This window comes from Pristiophorus japonicus, chromosome 5 (genome assembly GCF_044704955.1).
Source record: "Pristiophorus japonicus isolate sPriJap1 chromosome 5, sPriJap1.hap1, whole genome shotgun sequence".
NCBI lineage: Eukaryota > Metazoa > Chordata > Chondrichthyes > Pristiophoridae > Pristiophorus > Pristiophorus japonicus.
In genome coordinates this window covers 267,706,412-267,733,404 of record NC_091981.1, presented here as the reverse complement: position 1 = coordinate 267,733,404, position 26,993 = coordinate 267,706,412, and the positions used below count along the sequence as shown (strand labels likewise).

The 26,993-nt window shown below is 43.1% G+C and overlaps 1 protein-coding gene across 6 annotated transcripts in view; it reads left to right on the top strand.

Moving 5' to 3' along the window:
* ube3c (ubiquitin protein ligase E3C) overlaps window positions 1-26,993 on the top strand; it is a 231,689-nt gene that overhangs the window by 20,274 nt on the left and 184,422 nt on the right. For 5 of the 6 annotated variants that reach the window (XM_070881630.1, XM_070881627.1, XM_070881631.1 and 2 more), the window contains exon 3: window positions 17,449-17,502. The exons of the other annotated variant lie outside the window; for it this stretch is intronic. In XM_070881630.1, the coding sequence (XP_070737731.1) occupies window positions 17,449-17,502 (54 nt within the window). The remainder of the gene's footprint in view (window positions 1-17,448; window positions 17,503-26,993) is intronic. 6 annotated transcript variants of the gene reach the window in all.

The following is a 26,993-nucleotide window of genomic DNA, read 5'->3' as shown; positions in this document are numbered from 1 at the left end:
CCTGTCTAACCCCGTCAGAATTTTAAACGTTTCTATGAGGTCCCCTCTCATTCTTCTGAACTCCAGTGAATACAAGCCCAGTTGATCCAGTCTTTCTTGATAGGTCAGTCCCGCCATCCCGGGAATCAGTCTGGTGAACCTTCGCTGCACTCCCTCAATAGCAAGAATGTCCTTCCTCAGGTTAGGAGACCAAAACTGTACACAATACTCCAGGTGTGGCCTCACCACGGCCCTGTACAATTGTAGCAACACCTCCCTGCCCCTGTACTCAAATCCCCTCGCTATGAAGGCCAACATGCCATTTGCTTTCTTTAACCGCCTGCTGTACCTGCATGCCAACCTTCAATGACTGATGTACCATGACACCCAGGTCTCGCTGCACCTCCCCGTTTCCTAATCTGTCACCATTCAGATAATAGTCTGTCTCTCTGTTTTTACCACCAAAGTGGATAACCTCACATTTATCCACATTATACTTCATCTGGCATGCATTTGCCCACTCACCTAACCTATCCAAGTCACTCTGCAGCCTCATAGCATCCTCCTCGCAGCTCACACTGCCACCCAACTTAGTGTCATCCGCAAATTTGGAGATACTACATTTAATCCCCTCGTCTAAATCATTAATGTACAGTGTAAACAGCTGGGGCCCCAGCACAGAACCTTGCGGTACCCCACTAGTCACTGCCTGCCATTCTGAAAAGTCCCCATTTACTCCTAGTCTTTGCTTCCTGTCTGCCAACCAGTTCTCAATCCATGTCAGCACACTACCCCCAATCCCATGTGCTTTAACTTTGCACATTAATCTCTTGTGTGGGACCTTGTCGAAAGCCTTTTGAAAGTCCAAATATACCACATCAACTGGTTCTCCCTTGTCCATTCTACTGGAAACATCCTCAAAAAATTCCAGAAGATTTGTCAAGCATGATTTCCCTTTCACAAATCCATGCTGACTTGGACCTATCATATTACCTCTTTCCAAATGCACTGCTATGACATCCTTAATAATTGATTCCATCATTTTACACACTACCGATGTCAGGCTGACCGGTCTATAATTCCCTGTTTTCTCTCTCCCTCCTTTTTTTAAAAAGTGGGGTTACATTGGCTACCCTCCACTCCATAGGAACTGATCCAGAGTCAATGGAATGTTGGAAAATGACTGTCAATGCATCCACTATTTCCAAGGCCACCTCCTTAAGTACTCTGGGATGCAGTCCATCAGGCCCTGGGGATTTATCGGCCTTCAATCCCATCAATTTCCCCAACACAATTTCCCGACTAATAAGGATTTCCCTCAGTTCCTCCTCCTTACTAGACCCTCCGAACCCTTTTATATCCGGAAGGTTGTTTGTGTCCTCCTCAGTGAATACCGAACCAAAGTACTTGTTCAATTGGTCACTAAGGCCCTGTACAACTGCAGTAAGACCTCCCTGCTCCTATACTAAAATCCCCTAGCTATGAAGGCCAACATGCCATTTGCGCCTTCACCGCCTGCTATTGCCTGCTGTACCTGCATACCAACTTTCAATGACTGATGAACCATGACACCTCCCCTTTTCCTAATCTGTCACCATTCAGATAATCTGCCTTCATGCTTTTGCCACCAAAGTGGATAACCTCACATTTATCTACATTATACTGCATCTGCCATGCATTTGCCCACTCACCTAACCTGTCCAAATCACCCTGCAGCCTCTTAGCGTCCTCCTCACAGCTCTCACCGCCACCCAGTTTAGTGTCATCTGCAAACTTGGAGATATTACACTCAATTCCTGCATCCAAATCATTAATGTATATTGTAAAGAGCTGGGGTCCCAGCACTGAGCCCTGCGGTGTAAATGTGGATTCTTTTCTCTCAATCTGGTTCAGTAAAATTACTGAGTCGAATACCTCTTGTGCTTTGAACAAAGCAGTCTTTATTTTACCGGCCGGAAAGACGTATCAGACAGGGGATACACATTCTCGATCGAGCGTACACACTCCCTATGGATAAGTGAAGTTACATCGTAAAGCGACAACAGTTATACATTCTCGGCAAAAGATAACAAGATAGGGCTAGAGTGACATCCTAGTTCAACCTATCTCTTTTGGTCCCTCTTTCCCTTTGTCCACTCATAAGCCGACCTAAGTATGGTCTGATTTTAAACAAAGACCTTCTGTTAATGTTTCAGGTTAATAACATGATTTAATAAGACCTTGAGGTTTTTCTGCAAGCTGTGGGTTTTGTTTCAATATGTGTTAGTGTTGTAACATTTCGCAGTCTCGAGTCCGAGATGTCATGGCTATTCCTCCATGAATTCTTTGTTAGCTTATACTGTCCCTATACAATTCCCACGTTCTCAACTTCAATGTCTCTATACATTTTAAACATTCACATTCCCCCCCTTTTATCATTCCATGATAACACTTAGGATCATTCTAGGAGTAAAATGTATAGGGAATGTGAACACACCTAATATCCAGAAAAGTTCCCATTTTGCGCATAAACATAAGTCATGTAGCTTTCGTCTCTGTCTCCCCTCCCATGCGCCGAAACTGTCATATATCAACATTATACAGACTGTGGCATGTAGACAGTTTCATCTTATGGCTCAGGATTCAGATAAATAGTCCAATTATTTTGCTGATTAAAAGAGTTCAGTTTTCCCGTCTCTCTTCTCAGGTCACCGTCGGTGTAGCTGGCTGTCTTATCACTACGGGTAAAAGTTCAAACTGGTCCACGTTCCAATTAGGATGCCAACGGCCTTGTTCAGCTATGGAGAAGAGGAAGTCTGGAACAGAAACAGGAGTTAGAATAACCAGTAAAATAGGTTCGTTAGAGGGTGGTGAGCTTGCAGTGGTGCAGGTGAACCCAGGCACTTTTCCCCTCAACCTTGGCTGCAGTGGGGGTAGTGAGTAACACCTGAAAAGGCCCCTCCCATTGTGGCTCTAATCCCTTCCGAATCCATACTTCCCTGGTGCCACGAGGGACAATTCGGGTAAAACTGGGAGGTCGATGTGAGCATCTTGAACCTGGTTGTGAACTAGTCGCAGAGCCTGAGTCAGAGAAAGAACATAGGTGGTCATCAGTCGAGCTGAGATCTCATATCTAGGAACAATTTCCCACATTAACACCTTAACAACAGTTTGAGCCTTATTGTCCAGGGTAGGGTAGGCTTCAATCCATCTGCTAAACACATCTACTATTACTAACACATATTTGTAACACTGAACTTTTTGCAACTCAATGTAGTCCAACTGAAATGTCTCAAAGGGACCTTCGGGTAGGGGCGTTTTACCCCAATCACAGGGGACTCCCTTCCCTGGATTATGTTGCTGGCCAACCAGGCAACGACTACTGATGTTCTGGGTGAGCGCCTGGAGTCTAGGGTGCCACCAAGTAGCCAAAAGTGTGTCACTCGTGGTCCTTGCTCCACAATGAGTAGCAAAATGCATACATTCAATAACCCATAGAGCCAACTTGTCAGACATGCAAGTCTATTCCGCGGGAGTGGTCCAGAGTTTAGAAACATTGTCATAAGTACATGCATAATATTTCCACAACAGTTTATCTTTTTCAGGAGCATCCTCCTGTGCTTTTATAACATCTTGGATGGTTGGCATTGGTTTTTCCGAGGCTAACTTATCCTTCGCAGGATTTTTAGTCTGACTCATAATTTTGGGCACTACCATCTGTTGGTCATGAGAGGCCTGTTTGGCCTCTTGGTCAGGACAACGATTCCCTATATCAACCAGAGAATTTCCGGTAGTGTGGGCGGTACATTTGACAATGGCTATGCGTTTGGGGAACATGAGGGCTTGCAACAAATCAGATACTAGCTGTTTATGAGATATCTCATTCCCCTGTGAGGTTAGGAATCCCCTATTTTTCCATAATTGTCCGAAATCATGGGCCACCCCAAAGGCATACCTAGAGTCGGTGTAGATATTGACTTTGAGATCTTTGGCCAAGATACAGGCTCGGGTGAGGGCGAATAGTTCAGCTTGTTGAGCAGAATAGGCGGTTTCAAAAGCGGCAGATTCCAAGACCTGATTCTCCTGGTTTACTATGGCGTATCCTGAGATTCGTGTATCTTCTGGATTAATAGAAGTACTTCCGTCAACATACATAAACAATCATGACTGGGTTCTTCCTCATCTTGGGGTGGCTCAGTAAGAATACAGTCTGGATCTTCCATTGGTACATCAACTAAATATTCCCTGACTGATGTGGCTTCTTAAATTAAAGATAAGCAATCATGACTGGGTTCTTCCTCATCTTGGTGGCTCAGTAAGAAAACAGGCCGGATTAATTGCAGTACAGTGCCGAAAGGTCAGTTTAGGATTGCCTGTGATTTCAGTGGGTTCTGTCGGATAGAGGGCCAGTCCACATTGCCCTGCACTGGGATCTCAATCGGATCAATGGGAGTATAACCCACTTGGGAGGGGTCCTCTGCCCACACATGAGGATCCACATAGTCAGGTATGTCCGAGCCAGTATGATGCTGTAGAGTCGTTAAGACCTTCTCGGGGTCCCCATGAAATTGGACTGTTTCGGCCATGTTTTACGATTTGCACATTCCGGCTGGTAGGGTCAGCCTCATCTATGGCCTTGCGTACCATAACTCCCAAATCTTTAGCATGGTGAGGGGCTAAACTTCACGAGCAATATGCGGTGCCATTGTTAGGGGCTGTTTCCACAGATTCTTATCCACTTCCACAAAATCTGCCTCTCTTTCCAGTCCAGTCACTCTAGCCCTTAATAGAATTCCCTTCACTTCCCCTTCGTGATCCTGATAAAAGTTCTGCAGGTCCTGATTCTTTTCACTGGGATCGTATGCTAGGGTCACGTGATAGGGTGCCTGCGGCAGGTCCAGAGACCACCACTGAGGGGTTCTAGTGGTATAATACTGCCGCTTAAGGGTTTCCTGTTTTACAATAATCCCATCATTTCCACACACCAAATGCAACTGGAATTTGCAGAGGAGGTCTCTAGCCATCAAGTTACAGTCCAGATTGGTTGTGATAACAACTCGATGTTCCACCGATTCTTCCTGGTAACCCATTTTAACCGGTTCTGACACTGGGAATGTCGAGATTTGTCCCAGGAATCCTGAAAGTTCCTGTGTTTCAGTAGAGGCAGGGAGTTTAAGCTTTGATTGTACAGAAGACATGAAGGCTCCCGTATCTATCAAAAAGGGTTGCCACTCATTCAGAATGGGTTCGTCGTCCGGGGAGGATCCCTGCACAATCAAGCTGCATAGGTTGTTCTGGGAGAAGTTAGTGTAAGATCCTCCTCTCCCCCCTTGCCCCCCTCCTCTTCCTCCTCTTCCTTTTCCATGCTGACGGTAGGGGCAATTTTTATTCCAATGTCCTTCCTGCCCACAATTAAAACAGTCAATTCCTCTTACCCAGTCCCGGCCTCTTCCCATACCATGCCGGGGACAATAGGGAGGTTTATTAGCAGGGCTCGGGCCGTTTGGTTGTTTAGTATAACCGTATCCTTGCTTATCCATCCAATCCTGTATGCAACACTACGGTTCTATTGATCCTTCCTCCCGAGATGGCTCTTCCTTTCTAGTCACGTATTCAGTCTTGACCCGGGTTGGGGGTGCACCTCCCCCCTCCCCTTTCTTTTCCTGCCAATAATATCTAACTGTCCTCTCCATTTGTCTGGATAGCGTGAGCAATCAAATAGTTGTTCGAAGATCACATAGACATCTATAGTGGGGTGGTCTGCAGCTTGTTGTGCATCAGGGTTTGGCATTGGTCTGACAGGGAATTGGTGTCGGGACTTTGGGATCTTGGAAATCATTTCTAGGTCGGAGGATATTTTGGAGCTGTCTGACTGCTTGACAGTTCTGCGTCTCGATCGGTGGGGGTGTTTGCTATATCTTTCACAACTTGGACTGGTAGAGTGACTAGAAGATTTACGGGACTGTCTGTGATGTCAAGATATAGTTCTGCCCTTTCGAGTATGAGATCCGGTTTTTTCGGCTATATTGCTTGTGAACTGCGGATCCGAATCGCTATCAGAGGATGAGAAGTCAGTTTGGGTTTGTTGTTTTGGTGGTATGGGGTTATTTTTAACTCCTCTCGCCGGAGTGTAAGGTGGAGGGTGTTGGGAAGAGGACTGGAGCATGGGGCCAGGGGGTTCGGGAGGCGCCGTTGGGCGCTGAATCAGTAACCACTCTTCAATTTCATCATCAGCCTCGGTTAACACAAAGCCAGCCATTTTACTACGTAGTCGGTCAATACCTTTCTCAGAGGTCCCAGAGGATCTCTTAGTAAGTTTCTCGTGCGCACATTCTTTTTTTTTTAAAGACGTCTACAGTTTTAACGTGTTCCCTCTGTCAATGAAAGTCCTAATTTAATAGCATTTATTTGCCAACTTGACAGAAGTGATGCATCTTTTAATTTTTTTTTGACAATCCCTGTGCTTTTTTTTTTTACTACCTCTACGCTTCTAGTGCCACCTAGAGGCCATTGATCATCTCCCAATAATTTGTTCAGGGCTCCTGATAATTTTCTAAAGTCTTCAGCTCTTTCAGGGAATTCTTCACATAACTTTTGTAGCGGACTATCCGCATCCGTTGTTTTATCCAACTGATTACCCATTACCGTGTCGTTACGTGTCCATGTAGTCGTGCGATTTAAACAAACTTAAAACGAACAGACTTTACTGAAAAACAGACGTACTAATCTAACACACAGCCGCGTCGCCCCGCGGCTCGCGTCTCCACGCGATTCCACCGAAACACGCTTGACAAACTCAACACACAGCTGCGTCGCCCCGCGGCTCACGTCTCCACGCGATTCCACCGAAACATGCTTGACAAACTCGATACAAAACGACTTACAGAAATCAGCACTGACTTTCGAGGTTCGCATTGCTGTGCGTTCGCGTCGGCCCACGTTTACTCGCTCGCGCCGCCGCACGTCTCGCGTCATCACGTGTTCCACGCTGCTGCGCGTCTGCGTCAGCCCTCCTTCACTCGGCCGCACGCTCGCGCCGCTGCGCGTCTTGCGTCGTTGCGCGTCAGCGCCGCTGCGCGTTCGCGTCGGCCCTCCTCCTCTCGGCCGCACGCTCGCGCCGCTGCGCGTCTCGCATCGCTGCGCGTTTGCGTCACTACGCGTTAGCGTCGCTGCGCGTCTGCGTCACCACGCGTTAGCATCAGCCCTCCACTCGGCCGCACGCTCGCGCCGCTGCACGTCTCGCATCAATGCGCGTCTGCGTCACTACGCGTTAGCGTCGCTGCGCGTCTGCGTCAGCCCTCCACTCGGCCGCTTGCTCGTGCCGCTGCGCGTCTCGTGTCGTTGCGCGTCAGCGCCGCTGCGCGTTCGTGTCGGCCCTACCTTCCGAGTTGCTGCGGGATTTAAATTCAATCACTGCCTAGATGGGCCAAGTGATATACTTGGTCGACGTCATACCTGAATTGAACAGCTATCCTCTATTTAATTCCCCATAAGCCTTATTTTATTCCCTGTGAGCCTAATTTTCTAAATTTGATTTCTTATGAGCCTTATTTAATTTCTTTTAGTCTCCAAATTTCCCTATCCTTTCGCGTCACTGCGCAGTTTAAATCCAATCAGTCAATGAAAGCCCTAATTTAATGGAGTTTTTCTGCCCATTGGACAGGAATGATTTATTATTTTTTTTAGACTGCAGTGGAATTTTTCTCATAATTTAAAATCTCAGAACATTTTGTTTTCAGCACCTATTTATTACGTTACTTTTTTTTTTGTCTTTTCCATAACTAGAGAGAAGTCTGGCACGTAGGCTGTGGACTGCTTTTCGTTATCTCAATTGTTCTAGCCTCAAGGTCGTGTTATTTAATATATTTTTTTTTGAATCCTTTTGAATCCATCTCAGTTGTTTTGCTGTGCCTTCTCTGAATGTTTTCTTTCAACAAGTTTTTCTTTTTTTTTAACCACCGGGACCATGTAATTTTTTCTTTTTTTTTCAACAAACCTATCCTTTGTGCATTTCCTGGCTCCGTAACTTATCATCCGAATATACGTAATTCAATAAGGTTCACACTCTTAAACTTCCCACATACAGGACAACACTACGAAGGGTTAAAACAAACTTTCATTCTGTTTGAGATAAAACAAACCACAACTCCCCGGCTTTTTTTTTTACAGTAAAAATCACAGAAGCATTTCTCATTTAAACAGACATTCGCAAGAGTCTCTTTTCTTTCCTATTAATTTTTGGATCCATGATTGATCATCTATCCCTATCTAGCTCTAACTGTAACCTATCTTTCCAAGTCGCCGCTTGGTTTGCGTCATCGCGCAATTTCCCTATCTCTCTATCCCTATTCTAAGTTTGAAAGGTATTCACCAGATTATCCTGGATCTCGTTCAGACACTACCTGAGAATCAGCGAGTGGCTAAACTTTCCTCAGACTTTTGAAACCGGGGGAAACTGGAGCAGTATTGAAATCATACTCACTCCAGTGGCCACTTTCCCCTCGTCTTGTCCAAGGCTAGTCTGGCTCTTAATTCGCAAGTTTTCGTCCGTTGAGATCCCACTTCTGACACCAAATGTAAATGTGGATTCTTTTCTCTCAATCTGGTTCAGTAAAATTACTGAGTCGAATACCTCTTGTGCTTTGAACAAAGCAGTCTTTATTTTACCAAATCATTAATGTATATTGTAAAGAGCTGGGGTCCCAGCACTGAGCCCTGCGGCACTCCACTAGTCACTGCCTCCCATTCTGAAAAGGACCTGTTTATCCCGACTCTCTGCTTCCTGGCTGCCAACCAATTCTCTATCCACGCCAGTACATTACCCCCAATACCATGTGCTTTGATTTTGCACAACAATCTCTTATGTGGGACCTTGTCAAAGGCCTTTTGAAAGTCCAAATACACCACATCCACTGGTTCTCCCTTGTCCACTCTACTAGTTACGTTCTCAAAAAAATTCCAGAAGATTTGTCAAGCATGATTTCCCATTCACAAATCCATGCTGACTTGGATCGATCCTGTCACTGCTTTCCAAATGTGCTGCTATTTCATCCTTAATAATTGATTCCAACATTTTCCCCAGTACTGATGTCAGGCTAACTGGTCTATAATTTCTTGTTTTCTCTCTCTCCTTTTTTTAAAAAGTGGTGTTACATTAGCTACCCTCCAGTCCATAGGAACTGATCCAGAGTTGATAGACTGTTGGAAAATGATCACCAATGCATCCACTATTTCTAGGGCCACTTCCTTAAGTACTCTGGGATGCAGACAATCAGGATCCGGGGATTTGTCGGCCTTCAATCCCATCAATTTCCCCAACACAATTTCCCGCCTAATAAGGCTATCCTTCAGTTCCTCCTTCTCACTGGACCCTCAGTCCCCTAGTACATCCGGAAGGTCATTTGTGCCTTCCTTCATGAAGACGGAACCAAAGTATTTATTCAATTAGTCTGCCATCTCTTTGTTCCCCGTTATTAATTCACCTGAGTCCGACTGCAAGGGACCTATGTTTGTCTTCACTAATCTTTTTCTCTTCACATATCTATAGAAGCTTTTGAAGTCAGTTTTTATGTTCCCAGAAAGCTTCCTCTCGTATTCTATTTCCCCCCTCCTAATGAAACCCTTTGTCCTCCTCTGCTGAATTCTAAATTTCTCCCAGTCTTCTGGTTTGCTGCTTTTTCTGGCCAATTTATATGCCTCTTCCTTGGATCTAACACTCTGCTTAATTTCCCTTGTTGGGTAACATTTAAGATTCTCAGAGGGCTTGACTGGGTAAATACTGAGAGGCTGTTTCTTCTGGCTGGAGAGTCTAGAACTAGGAGGCATAGTCTCAGGATAAAGGGGTTGGCCATTTAGGACTGAGATGAGGAGAAATTTCTTCACGCAGTGTTGTGAATCTTTGGAACTTTCTGCCCCAGAGGGCTGTGGATGCTCAGTCGTTGACTGCGTTCCCGCTAAGTCGCACAGCCACGCAGCAGTCTGGAGGGCTCGTGTAGATCACTCACTGGTTTTACAATGGAAATAACTAGGCATGCACAAAAAAATTAAATGATCCACGTTGCCAGTTAAAGGCCCCATGCACCAAAAAATTACAGGTGTCATTGAGTATGTTTTGGATTCTTAAGGGCATCAAGGGATAGGGCGGGACAGTGGAGTTAAGGTTGAAGATCAGCCATGATCTTATTGAATGGCGCAGCTGGCTTGAGGGGGCCATAGGGCCTACTCCTGCTCCTAATTTTTAATTTCTTACGTCTTGAGGGGATTTTGAAGCACTTAATATTCACTCAAGTAAGGAAGCACTTAAAGTAAGGAGCCAATTTGAAGCTGCAGATTTATATTTTGATTTCTGATTGCCAGTGCTCAATTCAGCAATTCCTGTCTGAATTGTTTTGTTAAAACCCAGCTTGATAATGTAAGCCTGATGGATGACGATAAATATGCTTTCAAAATAACCATCTGCACCTCGGCGTCTGGTTCACTGGAGAGTTGTCACCAGGTGTATCTAGTGTATTGGTATTAATATGTTGCAGGGGAAATTGCATTTAAGGTAATACTCTTTAATGTGCTAATACATTGCTTTTGTGATGCTCTTAATTTTCCACTTTAAATTGTTCTCACGGCTAATAACTTTTATGTATATAGTGCCTTTAATGCAGTAAAACGTCCCAAGGCGCTTCACAACAATTTTACAACACGTTAGATATTGACCATTGAGGGAAAGAGAAAAAGCGTGAGAAGGAAGTGTTGAGGTTAAACGATCGGGTCCAAAGTGGCAGCCAAAATGCGCACGCAGATAGATATCGGGGGGGGGGAAAAAAAAAGAAATTCAAATTACATTGTAAATAATACTATACGGAGTATACAATAGTAAAATCAGTATAATAAAAATTAATTATAGTTAAACAAAATTAAATATATACCAATCGAAGCAAATTAAATCAGTTATTAGCTGTCATTAATCAGTTATTAATATTCATTCCCTGTCCAGTGATTCAATTAATATGAAAGAGGTATAGGTATAAATGTTTTTGGAAACAGTTTGCTCAGAACACTGTCCTCCATTCTTGTGATGTCATAATTTTATGACTTTTTATCTCTCATTTTGTCCTCTTGATAGGAGCTGCAATAGTTCCAGACTCGAGTTGCCTCCGTTATCAGGGAGACGCTGATGTTTAAATCTTCCTTCAGCTACTCCAGGCTTGTGCTGCCTCCGTTGTCAGGAATAATGAAATATTAACCTTTTTATTTCAAGTGGGTTGGAATAGAAAGGGAAGGTAGTCCTAGCTGTACAAGTAGTAGGTAGCTTAATAGTGCTCTGTATTTGGAGATTGTGCTTTTAGCTGTTTAAATCCCAGCAGCACTCCTGCTCACACCTGGGAAGGGGACAAGAGAAAAAGAAAAGGGTCTCTGAGTTTAGGCTCTTGCCAACCTACACCTACCTTCTGTCGTCTTGGATAAGTGGGGTATATCTGTATGGGAAGGGTGAGTGCACTTATCAGGCAAACGGAAACTATATCTGTGGAATTCACAGGAGCATGTTGAGTAATTTGGAGTCTGTTGAGTATGGTGATGGTTTTTCTTCATTCATTCCTGTGATGTGGGCATCGTTGAAAATGCCTGCACTTATTGCCAATCCCTAATTGCCCTTGATGAGGTGGTGGTGAGCCGCTGCAGTCCGTGTGCTGAAGGTACTCCCACAGTGCTGTTGGGGTGGGTGTTCCAGGATTTTGACCAAGCCAGGATGCTGTGTGCCAACGGGAAACATGGAGGTGTTCCCATGTGCCTGCTGCCCTTGTCCTTCTCGGTGGTAGAGGTCACAGTTTTGGGAGGTGCTATCGAAGAAGCTTTGGCGAGTTGCTGTAGTGCAATTTATAGATGGTACACACTGCAGCCATGGTGCGCTGGTGGTGGAGGGAGTGAATGTCTAAAGTGGTGGATGGGGTGCCAATCAAGTGGGCTGCTTTGTCCTGGATGGTGTTGGAGCTGCACTCATCCAAGCAAGTGGAGAATATTCCATCATACTCCTGACTTGTGCTTTGTAGATGGTGGAAAGGCTTTGGGGAGTTGGGTGAGTCACTCGCCGCAGAATACCCAGCCTCTGACATGCTGCTGTAGCCACAGTATTTGTGGCTGGTCCAGTCAAGTTTCTGGTCAATGGTGAACTTTAATGTTCAACTGAACAAGACCTCGGCTGCACATTTCAGAATCATATTTACTTTTATCTCTTGATAGTTTGTGTTTGAATTGTGTGAAAGAAAGAAAAGAAGGAAAGAACTTGTATTTATATCACGCCTTTTACAACATCCCAAAGTGTTTACAGCCAGTGAACTACTTTTGATGTTTAGCCGTTGTGTTGTAGTTTGTGGATAGCAAGGTCCCACAAACCGCTATGAGGTATTGAGTTAATCTGTTTTGGTAATGTTGGTTGAGGGATAAATGTTGGCCAGAACATTGTGAGCTTTGATGTTGGAAATGGCCGTATTATTATTCTTGTTTCATTGAACAAATTAAAACACCAATATCTGTTCGTATCAGCAACTTCAGATGTTGATGACCGGGATTTAAATTTTGCATGTGGCCCCCGAAGCTTCATTTGCGCTGGTCTTGCGAAAATTAATCTTGCGAAAATGGCAGCTCGCCCATGAGCTTCGTGAAGTTGCTGCATTTGCCCATTAAGCTCGCGGCAGAAAGTTAGGGCTAGTACTTAGGAGCACAAGTACCTTTTTAAAGAAATTAATGTTCCTCCAATGCAATCTACCTCTCCATCCCAGAAAGGGAATAATTTAAGCTCTGAAGTCTCATTCTTACAAGTAGTAAATTGTTCTCGGAGATTTTTTAAATTTTAATTTTTTTCTTCTTTTTCTGTGTCTCCTTTCCCTCTTTTTGTTTCTCTTTCTCTACCTGATTTTACTCTAATTCACCCTCATTCTTAGTTCCTATTTTTATTCATAACCCTTAAATCTAATTTGTTAAGGAGATAGACTATTGGTTCTGCTGTTCACTGATGTCCCAGGTGCCCTGTTAATCCTGTGCTGTTATCAGCTCTCGCTTCCAGCAACTTACAGAGCAAACATTTTTCAAGCTGAAAGGTGAGGGAAAAAAGTTTAACAGGCCCCGCTGCAGGAAATTCTGGTTCCATTGTGTTTCGTATGTTATGATTTTGATTTGGAGTGAGTTCACCACCACTTATTTTATGAGCTCCTTCTGAAGTAAATCATTTATCTTGCGAAGGTTTACTACATTAAAGGCGCTATATAAATCCAAGTTGTTGTGGTTAGTATTCCAGTTGGTCATAGTTTTCATGAGGTTACTAATTATTTACACTAACACAAGTGGCTACTGGTAGAAAAGGGTGTTGTTTTTTTTTTGTCACCTAAGTATGCAAGTTTTGAGCATATTTAAAAAGAAAAACAAATACACAGCATTCCTGTAAAGGAGGGAAAAAAGTGATAGCGTTTTAGGTATCGATGTTATATGTTGTCACTGGGTTTGGTTTTTACATCTATTTTTCTGTTGCAGATGCTCATGGCTTGCTTGTGTATCTTTTGGCTATATGTCAATCCTTGTGTTTGTTTCTTGCTCTCGTGCATTTTGGGTCGACATGTCCTTTTTGATCTATATTTAAAATTATACCCGTCTTGATTGAGATTGTTGATACACAAGGCATTGTAGAACTAAATATATTGGGCCAGAATTTGCTGTCTAAATGAGGGTGAGGCTCATGGCACTCAGCGTTATTTATAAGTACATGGTATAGCAACCTCGGGCGAGGAGCAGATGTGCGGCTTAATTAGTTTCCAGAAGTTGCTGTCCAAAGTGCACTGCTCTGCTGTTAGCTTTGTGAAAGCAGCATTTGGCTGTCTGCCTCGCCATTTACGTGCGTTGAATGTTGCTATATTTGCACGGTAGATACGACCCATACCTGCCACAGATATTTAAGACTATTAATTAATAGTGTAAGTACCGTTTTAACAATGTAGTTAATTGCTGCCAATCGACGCCTCCAGTGTGGAATCTAATTCCTTCAGGTTGTGACATTTTTGGAGAGATTTTAAAAATCTGAAACTCTAAATTGATTTGATTGCGAGAGAGAAAAAAAAATTAATCTTTCACTTTCTTTCTATTTCTGTGATACTGAATTCACCTCCTTTAATTCACCCTCCTTCTTGGTCCTTTCACTGTTTATTACCCTATCTTTAAATCTCATTGGTTAAGGAGATACCCTGATGGTTGCCCTGTTTGCTCAGGTCCCAGATGCCCTGTTTCCCTCGCTGTGCTGTTATCAGCTTACAGTTTCAGCAACTTTTGGGGAAACATTTTTTTTTGAGTTGAAGGTTGTAAGGGCAAGTTTAACGAACGGTAGATGAAGTTAGATGCCCTGCTACAGCAGATTCTGATCCACAATGATGTTTAGTCACACTGCATGTTGTGTAATGAGAGAGAATTAATTAGCAATTTTGTTGTGCGATGCCCGTTGGGGAAGAGTGACCATGATATGGTAGAATTCTTCATTAATTCAGAGACTAGGGTCCTAAACTTAAAGAAAGGTAACTTTGATGGTATGAGATGTGAATTGGCTAGGATAGATTGGCGTATGATACTTAAAAGGGTTGACGGTGGACAGGCAATGGCAGACATTTAAAGATCACGTGGATGAACTTCAACAATTGTACATCCCTGTCTGGCGTAAAAATAAAAGGGGGAAGGTGGCTCAACCGTGGCTAACAAGGGAAATTAGGGATAGTGTTAAATCCAAGGAAGAGGCATATAAATTGACCAGAAGAAGCAGCAAACCTGAGGACTGGGAGAAATTTAGAATTCAGCAGAGGAGGACAAAGGGTTTAATTAGGAGGGGGAAAATAAGAGTATGAGAGTAAGTTTGCAGGGAATGTAAAAACTGACTGCAAAAGCTTCTATAGATATGTGAATAGAAAAAGATTAGTGAAGACAAATGTAGGTCCTTTGCAGTCAGAATCAGGTGAATTTATAATGGGGAACAAAGAAATGGCAGACCAATTGAACAAATACTTTGGTTCTGTCTTCACTAAGGAACACACAAAATGACCTTCCGGAAATACTAGGGGACTGAGGGCCTAGTGAGAAGGAGGAACTGAAGGAAATCCTTATTAATCAGGAAATGGTGTGAGGGAAATTGATGGGATTGATGGCTGATAAATCCCCAGGGCCTGAGTGCATCCCAGAGTACTTTAAGGAAGTGGCCCTAGAAATAGTGGATGCATTAATGGTCATTTTCCAACATTCTATAGACTCTGGATCAGTTCCTATGGACTGGAGGGTAGCTAATGTAACACCACTTTTTAAAAAAGGAGGGAGAGAGAAAACAGAATTATAGACCAGTTAGCCTGACATCGGTAGTGGGGAAAATGTTGGAATCAATTATTAAAGATGTAATAGCAGCGCATTTGGAAAGCAGTGACAGGATCGATCCAAGTCAGCATGGATTTATGAAAGGGAAATCATGCTTGACAAATCTAGAATTTTTTGAGGACGTACCTAGTAGAGTGGATGTGGTGTACTTGGACTTTCAAAAGGCTTTTGACAAGGTCCCATACAAGAGATTGGTGTGCAAAATTAAAGCACATGGTATTAGGGGTAATGTATTGATGTGGATAGAGAACTGGTTGGCAGACAAGAAGCAAAGAGTAGGAATAAACTGGTCCTTTTCAGAATGGCAGGCAGTGACTAGTGGAGTATCGCAAGCTTCAGTGCTGGGACCCCAGCTATTTACAATATACATCAATGATGGTAGACGAAGGAATTGAATATAATATCTCCAAGTTTGCAGATGACACTAAACTGGGTGGCAGTGTGAGCTGTGAGGAGGCTGCTAAGAGGCTGCAGGGTGACTTGGACAGGTTAGGTGAGTGGGCAAATACATGGCAGATGCAGTATAATGTGGATAAATGTGAGGTTATCCACTTTGGTGGCAAAAACATGAAGGCAGGTTATTACCTGAATGCTGACAGATGAGGAAACGGGGAGGTGCAACGAGACCTGGGTGTCATGGTACATCAGTCATTGAAAGTTGGCATGCAGGAACAGCAGGCGGTGAAGAAGGCAAATGGCATGTTGGCCTTCATAGCGAGAGGATTTGAATAAAGGAGCGGGGAAGTCTTTTTGCAGTTGTACAGGGCCTTGGTGAGGCCACACCTTGAATATTGTGTACAGTTTTGGTCTCCTAATCTGAGGAAGGACATTCTTGCTATTGAGGGAGTGCAGTGAAGGTTCACCAGACTGATTCCCAGGATGGCAGGACTGACATATGAAGAAAGACTGGATCGACTAGGCTTATATTCACTGGAATTTAGAAGAATGAGAGGGAATCTCATAGAAACATATGCAATTCTGATAGGATTGGACAGGTTAGATGCAGGAAGAATGCTCCTGATGTTGAGGAAGTCCAAAACCAGGGGTCACAGTCTTAGGATAATGGGTAAGCCATTTAGGACCGAGATGAGGAGAAACTTCTTCACTCAGAATTGTGAACCTGTGGAATTCTCTACCACAGAAAGTTGTTGAGGCCAGTTCGTTAGATATATTCAAAAGGGAGTTAGATGTGGTCCTTACGGCTAAAGGGATCAAGGGGTATGGAGAGAAAGGAGGAATGGGGTACTGAAGTTGCATGATCAGCCATGATCATATTGAATGGTGGTACAGGCTCGAAGGGCCAAATGGCCTACTCCTGCACCTATTTTCTATGTTTTTATGTTTCTATGCATTAGTGCTGGTTTGTCCAGTTTTGTATACTTGTCTATTATTTTGATTTTAATTTTCAATAGCATTTGGTTGTGCACTTTCTTATTTTTTTCAATTGCGGTTTTGATTGTATTAAGTTGTGTTTTTGAAAAGTGAGAGTCTGTGCTTATTGTAAACTATGTAAAATATGTGGAGTTATGTTCTGTTGCATATTGTGCTTATTTCCTCTTGATCCGAGCCAAAAATATTGGAAATTATGTTTGATTTGTCTAAGTGTGCATATTAGTATTTGTATGCATAGGAGTTGAATCTAGTTGATTTGTGTTAAGCCACCTTTCAGTTATTCAGTTTCAGTTGCCATAATAATTATTGTTGCTGTTGTAATCTATCACCATCTTGAATCATAGATGCCCTATTACTTGCTGTAGTACTTGCAAGATTCCTTGTGTGATGCTTTGTTGATTTTTTTAGTAGTAGTAAGTCTGAGTAAGTAGCTGAATCATGTTGTTCCTCAGAAGTAATGGTTTGCTGTGATGTTTGGTTGTTCTGCTCTATTTTTAGATGTTTTTTCTTGCAATCCACTCTGTTCTCCTGCACAGAGGTTTGCGACAGCAACTTGAATTGAGTTGTCTTCCAGTTTTAGCCTGGCTAAGTTCTGACTATAATTCTGACTAAGTCCTTTGTTATTGTACATAGGTTTGTAAACTTTAGAGGTACTGGACAATGGGAACATAGTTATTTACAAAGCTAATAACTTTTCTAAATCTCTTGAAGGAAGAAAAAGCTTCACTGCTGCATCGAACCCAGGAAGAAAGACGAAAGCGAGAGGTAAATTGAGATTTCATTCACCTTGAATTAAAACAATGAATCGTATGCATTTGGTAACACTTGTACAGTGAACTTTAACTTTTTGATTTTATAAATGATCCTATGCCTTTATAGTAAAATTGGAATGTTTCCAAATTATTAAGATTCTGCTGCTATAATTTTTGTAAGAGTTTACAATCGAGTACAAAAAAAAATGCTGCAGTCTGAGCATTTAAAACTGTTTTTGTTTTAACACCATAATAAGTGGTGCAGTATATCAGAAATTCGATAAGTGACACAGCCCTGCTTGACCCTGGTCTGGATGTGGATTGGATCTGTGGTGGATCAGTTGGTAAGGATCAAGGCTTGCATGTCATTGTGGAGCAGGCAGAGGATGATGACAAACTTTTGGGGGCAACTGAAACTGAGGAGGACGCTCCATAGTTCCTCACGGTTGACGGTGTCAAATGCCTTTGTAAGGTCAAAGAAGGCCATGTACAAGGGTTGGTGCTGTTCCCTGAATTTCTCTTGTAATTGTCGCACGGTGAAGACCATGTCCGTTGTGTCCCTTAGTGGACGGAATCCGCAATATGACTTTGGGAGGAGCTCTTCAGCCACAGGGAGAACACGGTTGAGGAGGATTCTTGTGATGACTTTCCAGTGACCGACAGCAGTGAGATTCCTCTATAGTTGCCGTAGTCGGACGTACCCTTTTTTGAAGTTAGTCACGATTATGGCATCTCTGAGATCTCCCGGCATGCTCTCCTCCTTCCAGATAAGAGAGATGAGGTCATGCATTCGTGCCAATAATGCTTTCTCCGCCATACTTTAGTGCCTCAGCGGGGATTCCATCTGCTCCGGATGCTTTGTTGTTCCTGAGCTATCCTCCACTGGGAGGATATAATGCACCAACGTCAGTGTTCTCGATCAAGCCAGTATCGAAGCACTGACCATACTCGACCAGCTCCAGTGGGCGGGCCACATCGTCCGCATGCCCGACTCGGAACTCCTACACGGCAAGTGAGCCCCAGGTGGCCAGAGGAAATGTTTCAAGGACACCCTTAAAGCCTCCTTGATAAAGTGCAACATCCCCACCAACACCTGGGAATCCCTGGCCCAAGACCACCCAAAGTGGAGAAAGAGCATCCGGGACAGCGTTGAGCACCTTGAGTCCCGTTGCCGAGAGCAAGCAGACAGCGGAAGGAGCGTGTGGCAAACCAGACTCTCCACTCACCCTTTCCTTCAACCACTGTCTGTCCCACTTGTGATAGAGACTGTGATTCCTGTATTGGACTGTACAGTCACCTGAGAACTCATTTTTAGAGTGGAAGCAAGCCTTCCTCGATTCCGAGGGACTGCCTATAATGATATCAGAAATTGCCGATGGTGTAAAGCAACCTGAAGAGGAAGAACAAATATATAATTTGTGACTCTGTCCTTTTAATGAACAAAAGCTGTAACTTTCTGCTTATCAATGTAAAACATGTTCATGCTTGGCAACCGAGCACACCACTTTTCCACTTGACACACCATGCCATTACTGAGCGCTCCCAGGTCAGATGGAGGCTTTAGCATAGCAAGATAGAGCAAGGCACCTGGACTATGTCTCGAATATGTATAACCTCAAGTAAGCACCTGTAGAGCATCAATACTACAGGTATTTCCCCCCCGCCCCCCACCTCATTTTCTCACACCAGATACTCTTATGACCTTTCTTAAACTGACTGTCCCAAATTACAGACAATTTTGTGCTGTGGGCTAAGAACTTTGAGCCAGCATTGGATTCAATCACTTGTCTCATTTTAAAAGGACATTGTGTGCCGATGCAGTGTGCCACCCCGACCTCCCAACAAAAGTTATTTTATTCACTTTTTCCCGACTCCTTCATCTTCTGAAGGTGATGGCTCGTAGAATTTGAGGTTGGCAATGACTCTCACAGCCGACCACAAAAAGGTTTTCTTTGAGTCTAAATTCAGACAGTTAAGTATCAATGTTTGTAGGGCAGTTAGATAGAGTAGCAAAACTGAAATTTGTTACATTTATCTCCTGGAGTTAGTTTTAATGGGCTCAATTTTCCTGGGTTATTTGCGGTGGTTTTTTTGGCGCGCCCCGTTTTTTCTGACATAATTATTTCATTCAAAGTTTCCGCCTGGAATCTCTGCTGTGTAACTGCCTTAGTTACGATTTTTTCTTGACATCATAGGTGTTCCCTCATGTGGGTTTTCAGCATTTTTCAGTTTGCCCAAAATGTTCTTATCCTAGGTCGGCGTATCTGGCCATTCCTGAAAAACCTTCAGGTGAGTTAATAGAAAGCAGCGCACATTGAAAAATCGGCGCTGAAAGATGCCATTGTTTTTCATTGAAGTTTTTGGATGGAGTCTCTTAACACTTGAAATATCCATAAGAAAGTTCAACTTTTTTTGCCTTTCAACGGAGTACATGGAAGCTTTTTTGGATTTCTGACGTTTTCATTTTTTTAAAATTCATGCCACCATTTGGAAAACGGGGTTGCGGAGGAGGAGGAGGAGCATTGGAAGGCTGCTGCACTAGGCACAAGACTGCAATGAGTTTGGGGGAGAAGGGGAGAAGTCACAAGATTGCAATGAGTTTTGGGGGTGGAGGGCGGAGAGAGAAGTGGAGAAGTCACAAGACTTGGGTGTGGTCCATCCATACAAACTTTGGGGAGAGAGAACAAATAACCTGTCCTGCCTGATGTCTTAATAATGGAACAAATAATGAAAGTGATTCAGATTTAATGTAAAATATATTTTATTCAAGAGTTTAACAAACAGTTCTTTGTACCTAACTTAGCTTTAATAAAATTATTCTTGTATCAAACTTTAAAGTTTTCAGTTATGATCACTTAAAGACTTTAAGATCAGTTACTAACTTTTAAACTTGTAAATTTACATAATTTACAACAATCTTTTCATTTGAGAACAGTTACAACAGTAACAATAATAACAAGAACAACAACAGCAGCAAAGAAAGGCTGCACCCATCTCTCCTCCACCTTATTCTAAGACTGTCTGCCACGCTTGTTCTTGGTGACTCCACTACGCCTGCCCACAGGCAGTGGTGCAGTGTTTCTGGGATTGGTACCAAGCTTATTCTTTTGAAGATCTCAGGTAGTGCGGACCTGTTGAGCGGGGTGCGGCAGGCGGCAATGTGGAGGGCCAGGCTTGGGGCTCTTCAGAGGTGGATTGGAGTGGGAGTGGCAGTTGATTCTGTCAGTGGGCGCGGGGTCTGGCCATGTTCCCTTCTTACAGCAGCTAACTCCAACATGCCGTCCCTCATGCGCTCTGTGTCTCAACGACCTGCAACATTTGCCTCCTTCATGATCAGTGATCGTGTTTGCACCATCTCTGACATTCCCTCCCTGATGTTGACTGACAGTGCATCACCTACCTGTGACATTTCCTCCCTCATGGTCATTGACATCGTTCCCATTTCTTGAGATTGCTGTTACTTCTCCCGACAGTCCCGCTACCTCATCAGCCACCCCACTGATGGTGTCCAAAAGCGATCGTGTAAGGTCAATGCTCTCCCCACTCATTGACATCATCTGAACCACATCTGTTAGATCCTGCACCTTGAGAGCGTGGTTGAACTCTCCTTCCCTTCTTCCCCACGGGTGTGATTAGCACCTAACCACTGGGACCCGCAGCTTCGGACGTTAGGAAACCATGGAATGTCCCACCACGCTCAAACCACTTGTCACTGAAGGGGCTGGCACCTCAATGGGCACCTGTACCTCCACCAAAGTCAGTAAAACAGTGGGGCTTCATCCATCTCCAACCCCTCCCCCTCACCCCCATGGTCTGGAGGGTGGGATTGGAAGATGGTCTCCTCTTCAGGCTCGTCCTCGTCTGAATCATCTGCATCGTCGGGGTTGGCCTCAAGTTCTGCAAAATGAAACAGAACACAGACAATTGGTTAGCAGCAGAGAAGGGGGCAGGGTGGGTGGCATGAGTAGGCTCTCTCAGCGCAGGCAGCAGGCTGATTTGAAGGACCAAGATGAAAGCACATTGCATCAACCGAAGCATAGCTGACGAAGACATCCCTATGAACCGAAGCATGGCTAGCCTGCGCAGTACTTAACATTTAACAAAGACAGATTGGAATTTGCAGCACTTACGCTCTCCCTCGAGTGTGGGCCCAGCTTGTGCAGTGGTGGTTGCTTTTCTCCAGGCAGGACCCATCAAAGCAGCGACCCTCTCTTCCAAGAGTGTCAGCGGCTGTAGATTTGCCGGGCTTCCTCCTGTTCGAGTTATTTCCCTTTTTATTATGTGCCACCTTCCTCTGCAAAGATTGAAAATTCAACTTTTTAGAGAGGGTGTCTTTCTGCTGGGTGGGACATATACAAATTGTCACATTTACAATTGCAATTCCATTGAATAAATGAAAATATTACTTACACTAACTACTTGACCAAGGTCCTGCCTTTTTACACTGGCCTCCAGATCTCGTGGTGGTCACAGTTGCACAGTAAACGTCTACAACTTGATTCCAGCGTTTCTTGGGTGGAACTTTTATGTGACCTCTGCTGGGGTCCAGCTCCTGCCATCTGGTCTCAATCACAGTAACTAGTGCCTCCACTTCATCCTGTAAGAAATTCTTGGTTCTTGCATCGCGTTGCATCTTGTATTACTGCAGATCCGATCACTCACATGGCTCTTTAAAAATGGCCGATTGCCAACCCAGAGCTGTACTGCGCATGCACGTCCATTGAAATAACGTCAAAAACGTCTCACTTTTTTTGTCGTGCATGCGCAGAAGGTGCGGCATCGTTTTTTCAGCGCAGACAGCAGGCTCCACACCCCGAGGCGACTGGACACGCTGTGCGATGCCAAATTTGAATTATACATCAGGGAAACTTTGGCAAAATATTTCTGGCACATTTCTGGCCTAGAAAAACGGGTGTAACTCTGGCAATACGCCAGAAAACAGGCTTGGGCAAAATTGAGCCCAACGTGTGTGTTTTTGTGTTTCTCCAGATAAGTGTTTTTGTCCTACAACTTTTTAGCTCTCATTGAAATGTTGAGTTACTGATTTTAAAATCCAGACACTGCCTTCCAATAAATGAACAGGTTAATGACTATAGCCTTGAGTATAATAAAATGCAGTTTAATGGCACTATTAAAGTGTTTGTCCTTGGTTTACTGAAGTGACCTGTGGCTTTGACAAAGCAATAAACAGAGTTTCAGTTCTCTGTAGTACTTTAGATATTGTAGAATACAGTTCAGTCTAAAGATCAGATACAGTTTCATTTACCGTATGTTCAAACCAAACTTCCAATAGCTGAAATTGTATGTTATTTTGTCATCTGTACTAGCATGTAGCAAAGCTAAATTGCTTGCAGTTGTATTAATAGAAAATTTGACTATTCTTTTCTTGTATCATAAGTGCTGGTCATAATTTGCCATCACTTCTAGCATGCATACCCTAACTTGAGTGTTTATGTGTGCGATGTTTATGAATTGGAAGACAGGTGCACAATGGAAAGGCAATTCTTCATAATGAGTCAACAATATCAATTTGAAACAATTCATGGTCATGATGTTTTGCAAAAATGTTTGTAAAGCAGAAATCTAACTTAAAATCATTTCTGTTACAATTGCAGAATGCAAGGGTATGAAAAAAAAGTTACTTTTTATTGAAAAAAAAATGCTCCTAGAATTAAAAAATCAAAGAATTATGTTTACACATCTTTCCTCCGTATCTGGGAATTATTCAGATTAAAAATGATTCAGATTTGGGTTGATAATTCTAATCCACAAACATCCAATCTGTGCATTGAGCTGATTGTGTCCATTTCTAGCACTTGGTATTTTTTGTGACCCTTTAACTCTGGTTAAGACTTTTAACTAACTGTGATGGGTGCTTTTAAATGGTTATTTATAAGAACATAAGATGAGAATTAGGAGCAGGAGTAGGCCATTTGACCCCTGGAGCTTGCTCCGCCATTCAATAAGATCATGCCTGATCTTCTACCTCAACTCCACGTTCCTGCACTATCCCCATATCTCTTGATTACCTTAATATTCAAAAATCTATCGATCTGCGTGGATTTTACTCAACGACTGAGCATCCACAGCCCTCTGAATTCCAAAGATTCACCACCCTCTGAGAGAGGTAGTTTCTCCTCATCTCAGTCCTAAATGGCCGACCCTTTATTCTGAGGCTGCCTCCTGGTTGGAAACATCCTCCCTGCATCTATCCTGTCAAGCCCTGTAAGAATTATGTATGTTTCAATGAGACCACCTCTCATTCATCTAAATTCTAGAGAATATATGCCCAGTCTGCTCAATCTCTCCTCGTAGGACAATCCTCCCCTGCCCCCCTCCGCCATCCCAGGAATCAGTCTGGTGAGTGTTTGTTGTACTCCCTCCATGGCAAGTATATCCTTCCTTGGGTAAGAAGACCAAAACTGCTCCAGGTGTGGTCTCAGCAGGACCCTATACAGTGATCAATTTAGGAGAAGCTTGTTGGTAGCTTGTTTATATTTAAACACACATGCGAACATTAGATCACCACTCAGCCTTTTTACAAATGAAACGAGACCCAGCCTGTTCATCATTTCCTAATAGGTGTACCCTCGTATTTCTGGTATCATCCTTGTAACTCTTCTCTGCACCCTCTCCAGTGCCTCAAAATTGTACACATTACTCCATATGTGGTCTAGCCAAAGTTCGATCCAAGTTTAGCATAATTTCACTACTTTTCAATTCTATCCCTGGAGAAATAAACCCTGGTTTGCTTTTTTGTGGCCTTGTTAAACTGTATCGCTACTTTTAGTGATTTGTGTATTTGTACTCTGAGATCTCTCTGCCCCTCTACCCCACCTAGACTTGCACCATCCAAGTAATAAGTGACCTCCCTCTACTCCCTACCAAAATGTAAAACCTCACATTTATCTGTGTTGAAATTCATTTTCCAATTATATGCCCATTCTGCAAATTTATTAATATCTTTCTGCAATTTGTTGCAGTTCTCCTCCGTATTAACGATCCTCCCCAAACAATTTGGTGTTATCTGCAAATTTAGCAATTGTGGTTTTGATTACAAAGTCTAAATCGTTAATATAAATTGTGAACAGTGATCCCAGCTCTGATCCTTGTGGAACACCACTATCCACCTTCTGTCTCTGTGAATAGCTACTCTTTACCCATACTCTCTCCTTTCTGTCTTCAAGCCAACTAGTTATCCATTCTGCTACTTGTCCCCGGACTCCACATTATCTGACATTCATTAGTATATTATGTGGTACCTTATCGAAGGCCTTTTGAAAATCTAGACAAATGACATCTACTGCAATATCCTTGTCTACTATCTCTGTTACCTCTTCAAAAAATTCAATGAATTGCTTGGAAAAATGGTTTTCAAGTTTTTCCAGACAAAAGCATCACACCATCTCGCTCTGTGCTTTGTACACCAACTTTTCCTTCTTCCCACAACACAGTCCGCAGGATTATTTAATAACAATTTTCGACTGTAAAGGAAATAATTCATGTGAATTGGAACATTTGTTACAATTGGTTCTGGCAGCAGAGAAATTGCTTAAAGGAGAAGGAAAATATGGGGGTGTATTCTTTGTTTGTATTGCCGATCGTATCCACAGTACCAAGAAGCAAGCAAGTGCAACCCTGGAGAACAGAGAGCTACCGGGAGAATCATCACTAGGATGTCACTGAGTGTAGCCAAGTTTGCTGATGATACGAAGATGGGAGGAAAAGCAATGTGTGGACACAAAAAATCTGCAAAAGGACAAAGTGAGTGGGCAGAAATTTGGCAGATGGAGAATAATGTTCAGCCATGAACTCATTGAATGGCGGTGCAGGCTAGAAGGGCTGAATGGCCTACTCCTGCACCTATTTTCTATGTTTCTATGTAAAGTGTGAGGTCATGCACTTTGGCAGAAAAAAAAGTCAAAGAGCAAGTTATTATTTAAATGGAGAAAGATTGCAAAGTGCCGCAGTACAGCAGGACCTGGGGTACTTGTGCATGAAACACAAAAGGATAGTATGCAGGTTCAGCAAGTGATCTAGAAGGCCAATGGTATCTTGGCCTTTATTGCAAAGGGGATGGAGTATAAAAGCAGGGGAGTCTTACTACAGCTATATAAGGTATTGGTGAGGCCACACCTGGAATACTGCATGCAGTTTTGGTTTCCATATTTACGAAAGGATATACTTGCTTTGGAGGCAGTTCAGAGAAGGTTCACTTGGCTGATTCTGGGAATGAGGGGGTTGACTTATGAGGAAAGGTTGAGTAGGTTGGGCCTCTACTCATTGGAATTCAGAAGAATGAGAGGTGATCTTATCGAAACGTATAAGATTATGAAGGGGCTTGACAAGGTGGATGCAGAGAGGATGTTTCCACTGATAGGGGAGACTAGAACTAGAGGGCATGATCTTCGAATAAGTGGCCGCCCATTTAAAACAGATGAGGAGGAATTTCTTCTCTGAGGGTTGTAAATCTTTGGAATTCGCTGCCTCAGAGCTGTGGAAGCTGGGACATTGAATAAATTTAAGACAGAAATAGACAGTTTCTTAAACGATAAGGGGATAAGGGGTTATGGGGAGCGGGCGGGGAAGTGGAGCTGAGTCCATGATCAGATCAGCCATGATCTTATTGAATGGCGGAGCAGGCTCGAAGGGCCGTATGGCCTATTCCTGTTCCTATTTCTTATGTTCTTATGTATGGTTGTAGTAAGACATCTTTACTCTCCTATTCAAATCCTCTTGTAATAAAGGCCAGCATACTATTTGCTTTCCTAATTGCTTGTCATACCTACATGTTAACTTTCAGTGATTCGTGTACAGGAACACCCAGGTCCCTCTGAACACCAACATTTCCCAATCAATCACTGTTTTTCAAAAAATACTCCTGCTTCTGTTCTGTTTTTCCTACCAAAGTGGATAAATTTACATTTCTCTGCATTATAATCCCCTTGCATCCTCCTCATAACTTACATTGTCACCTAGCTATGTATCATCATCAAACTTGGATACATTGCATTTGGTCCCCTCATCCAAACCATTGATATATATTGTGAATAGATTATGTTGGAGACTGTTGGGTCCTAGCACGTTGTAATTTCTGCTGTTTGACACTATTCTTAGCCATTGACCCAAAATAATAGTTTTAGCTAATGTGAAGACAGCATTCACTTCAACATCCTTTATCAATAACGCAACATTTCCAGACGAGATTTTCCTTGGGCATTGTTCTTGATCTGTTTCATTAACTAGATTATGAATCAGTATATTTTGATTTTTTTTTTAATTAAAAAAAACAAACAATTACAGTACTTGTGACAAAGTAAAATTACAGATGCATGTAATGATTCCAAGAATTCCCTGGAATCTCGATCGCCAAATGCGTAAGAGCATAAGAAATAGGAGCAGGAGAAGGCCACCTGGCCCTCGAGCCTGCTCCACCATTTAATAAGATCATGGTTGATCTGATCATGGACTTGGCTCCACTTCCCTGCCCGCTCCCCATAACCC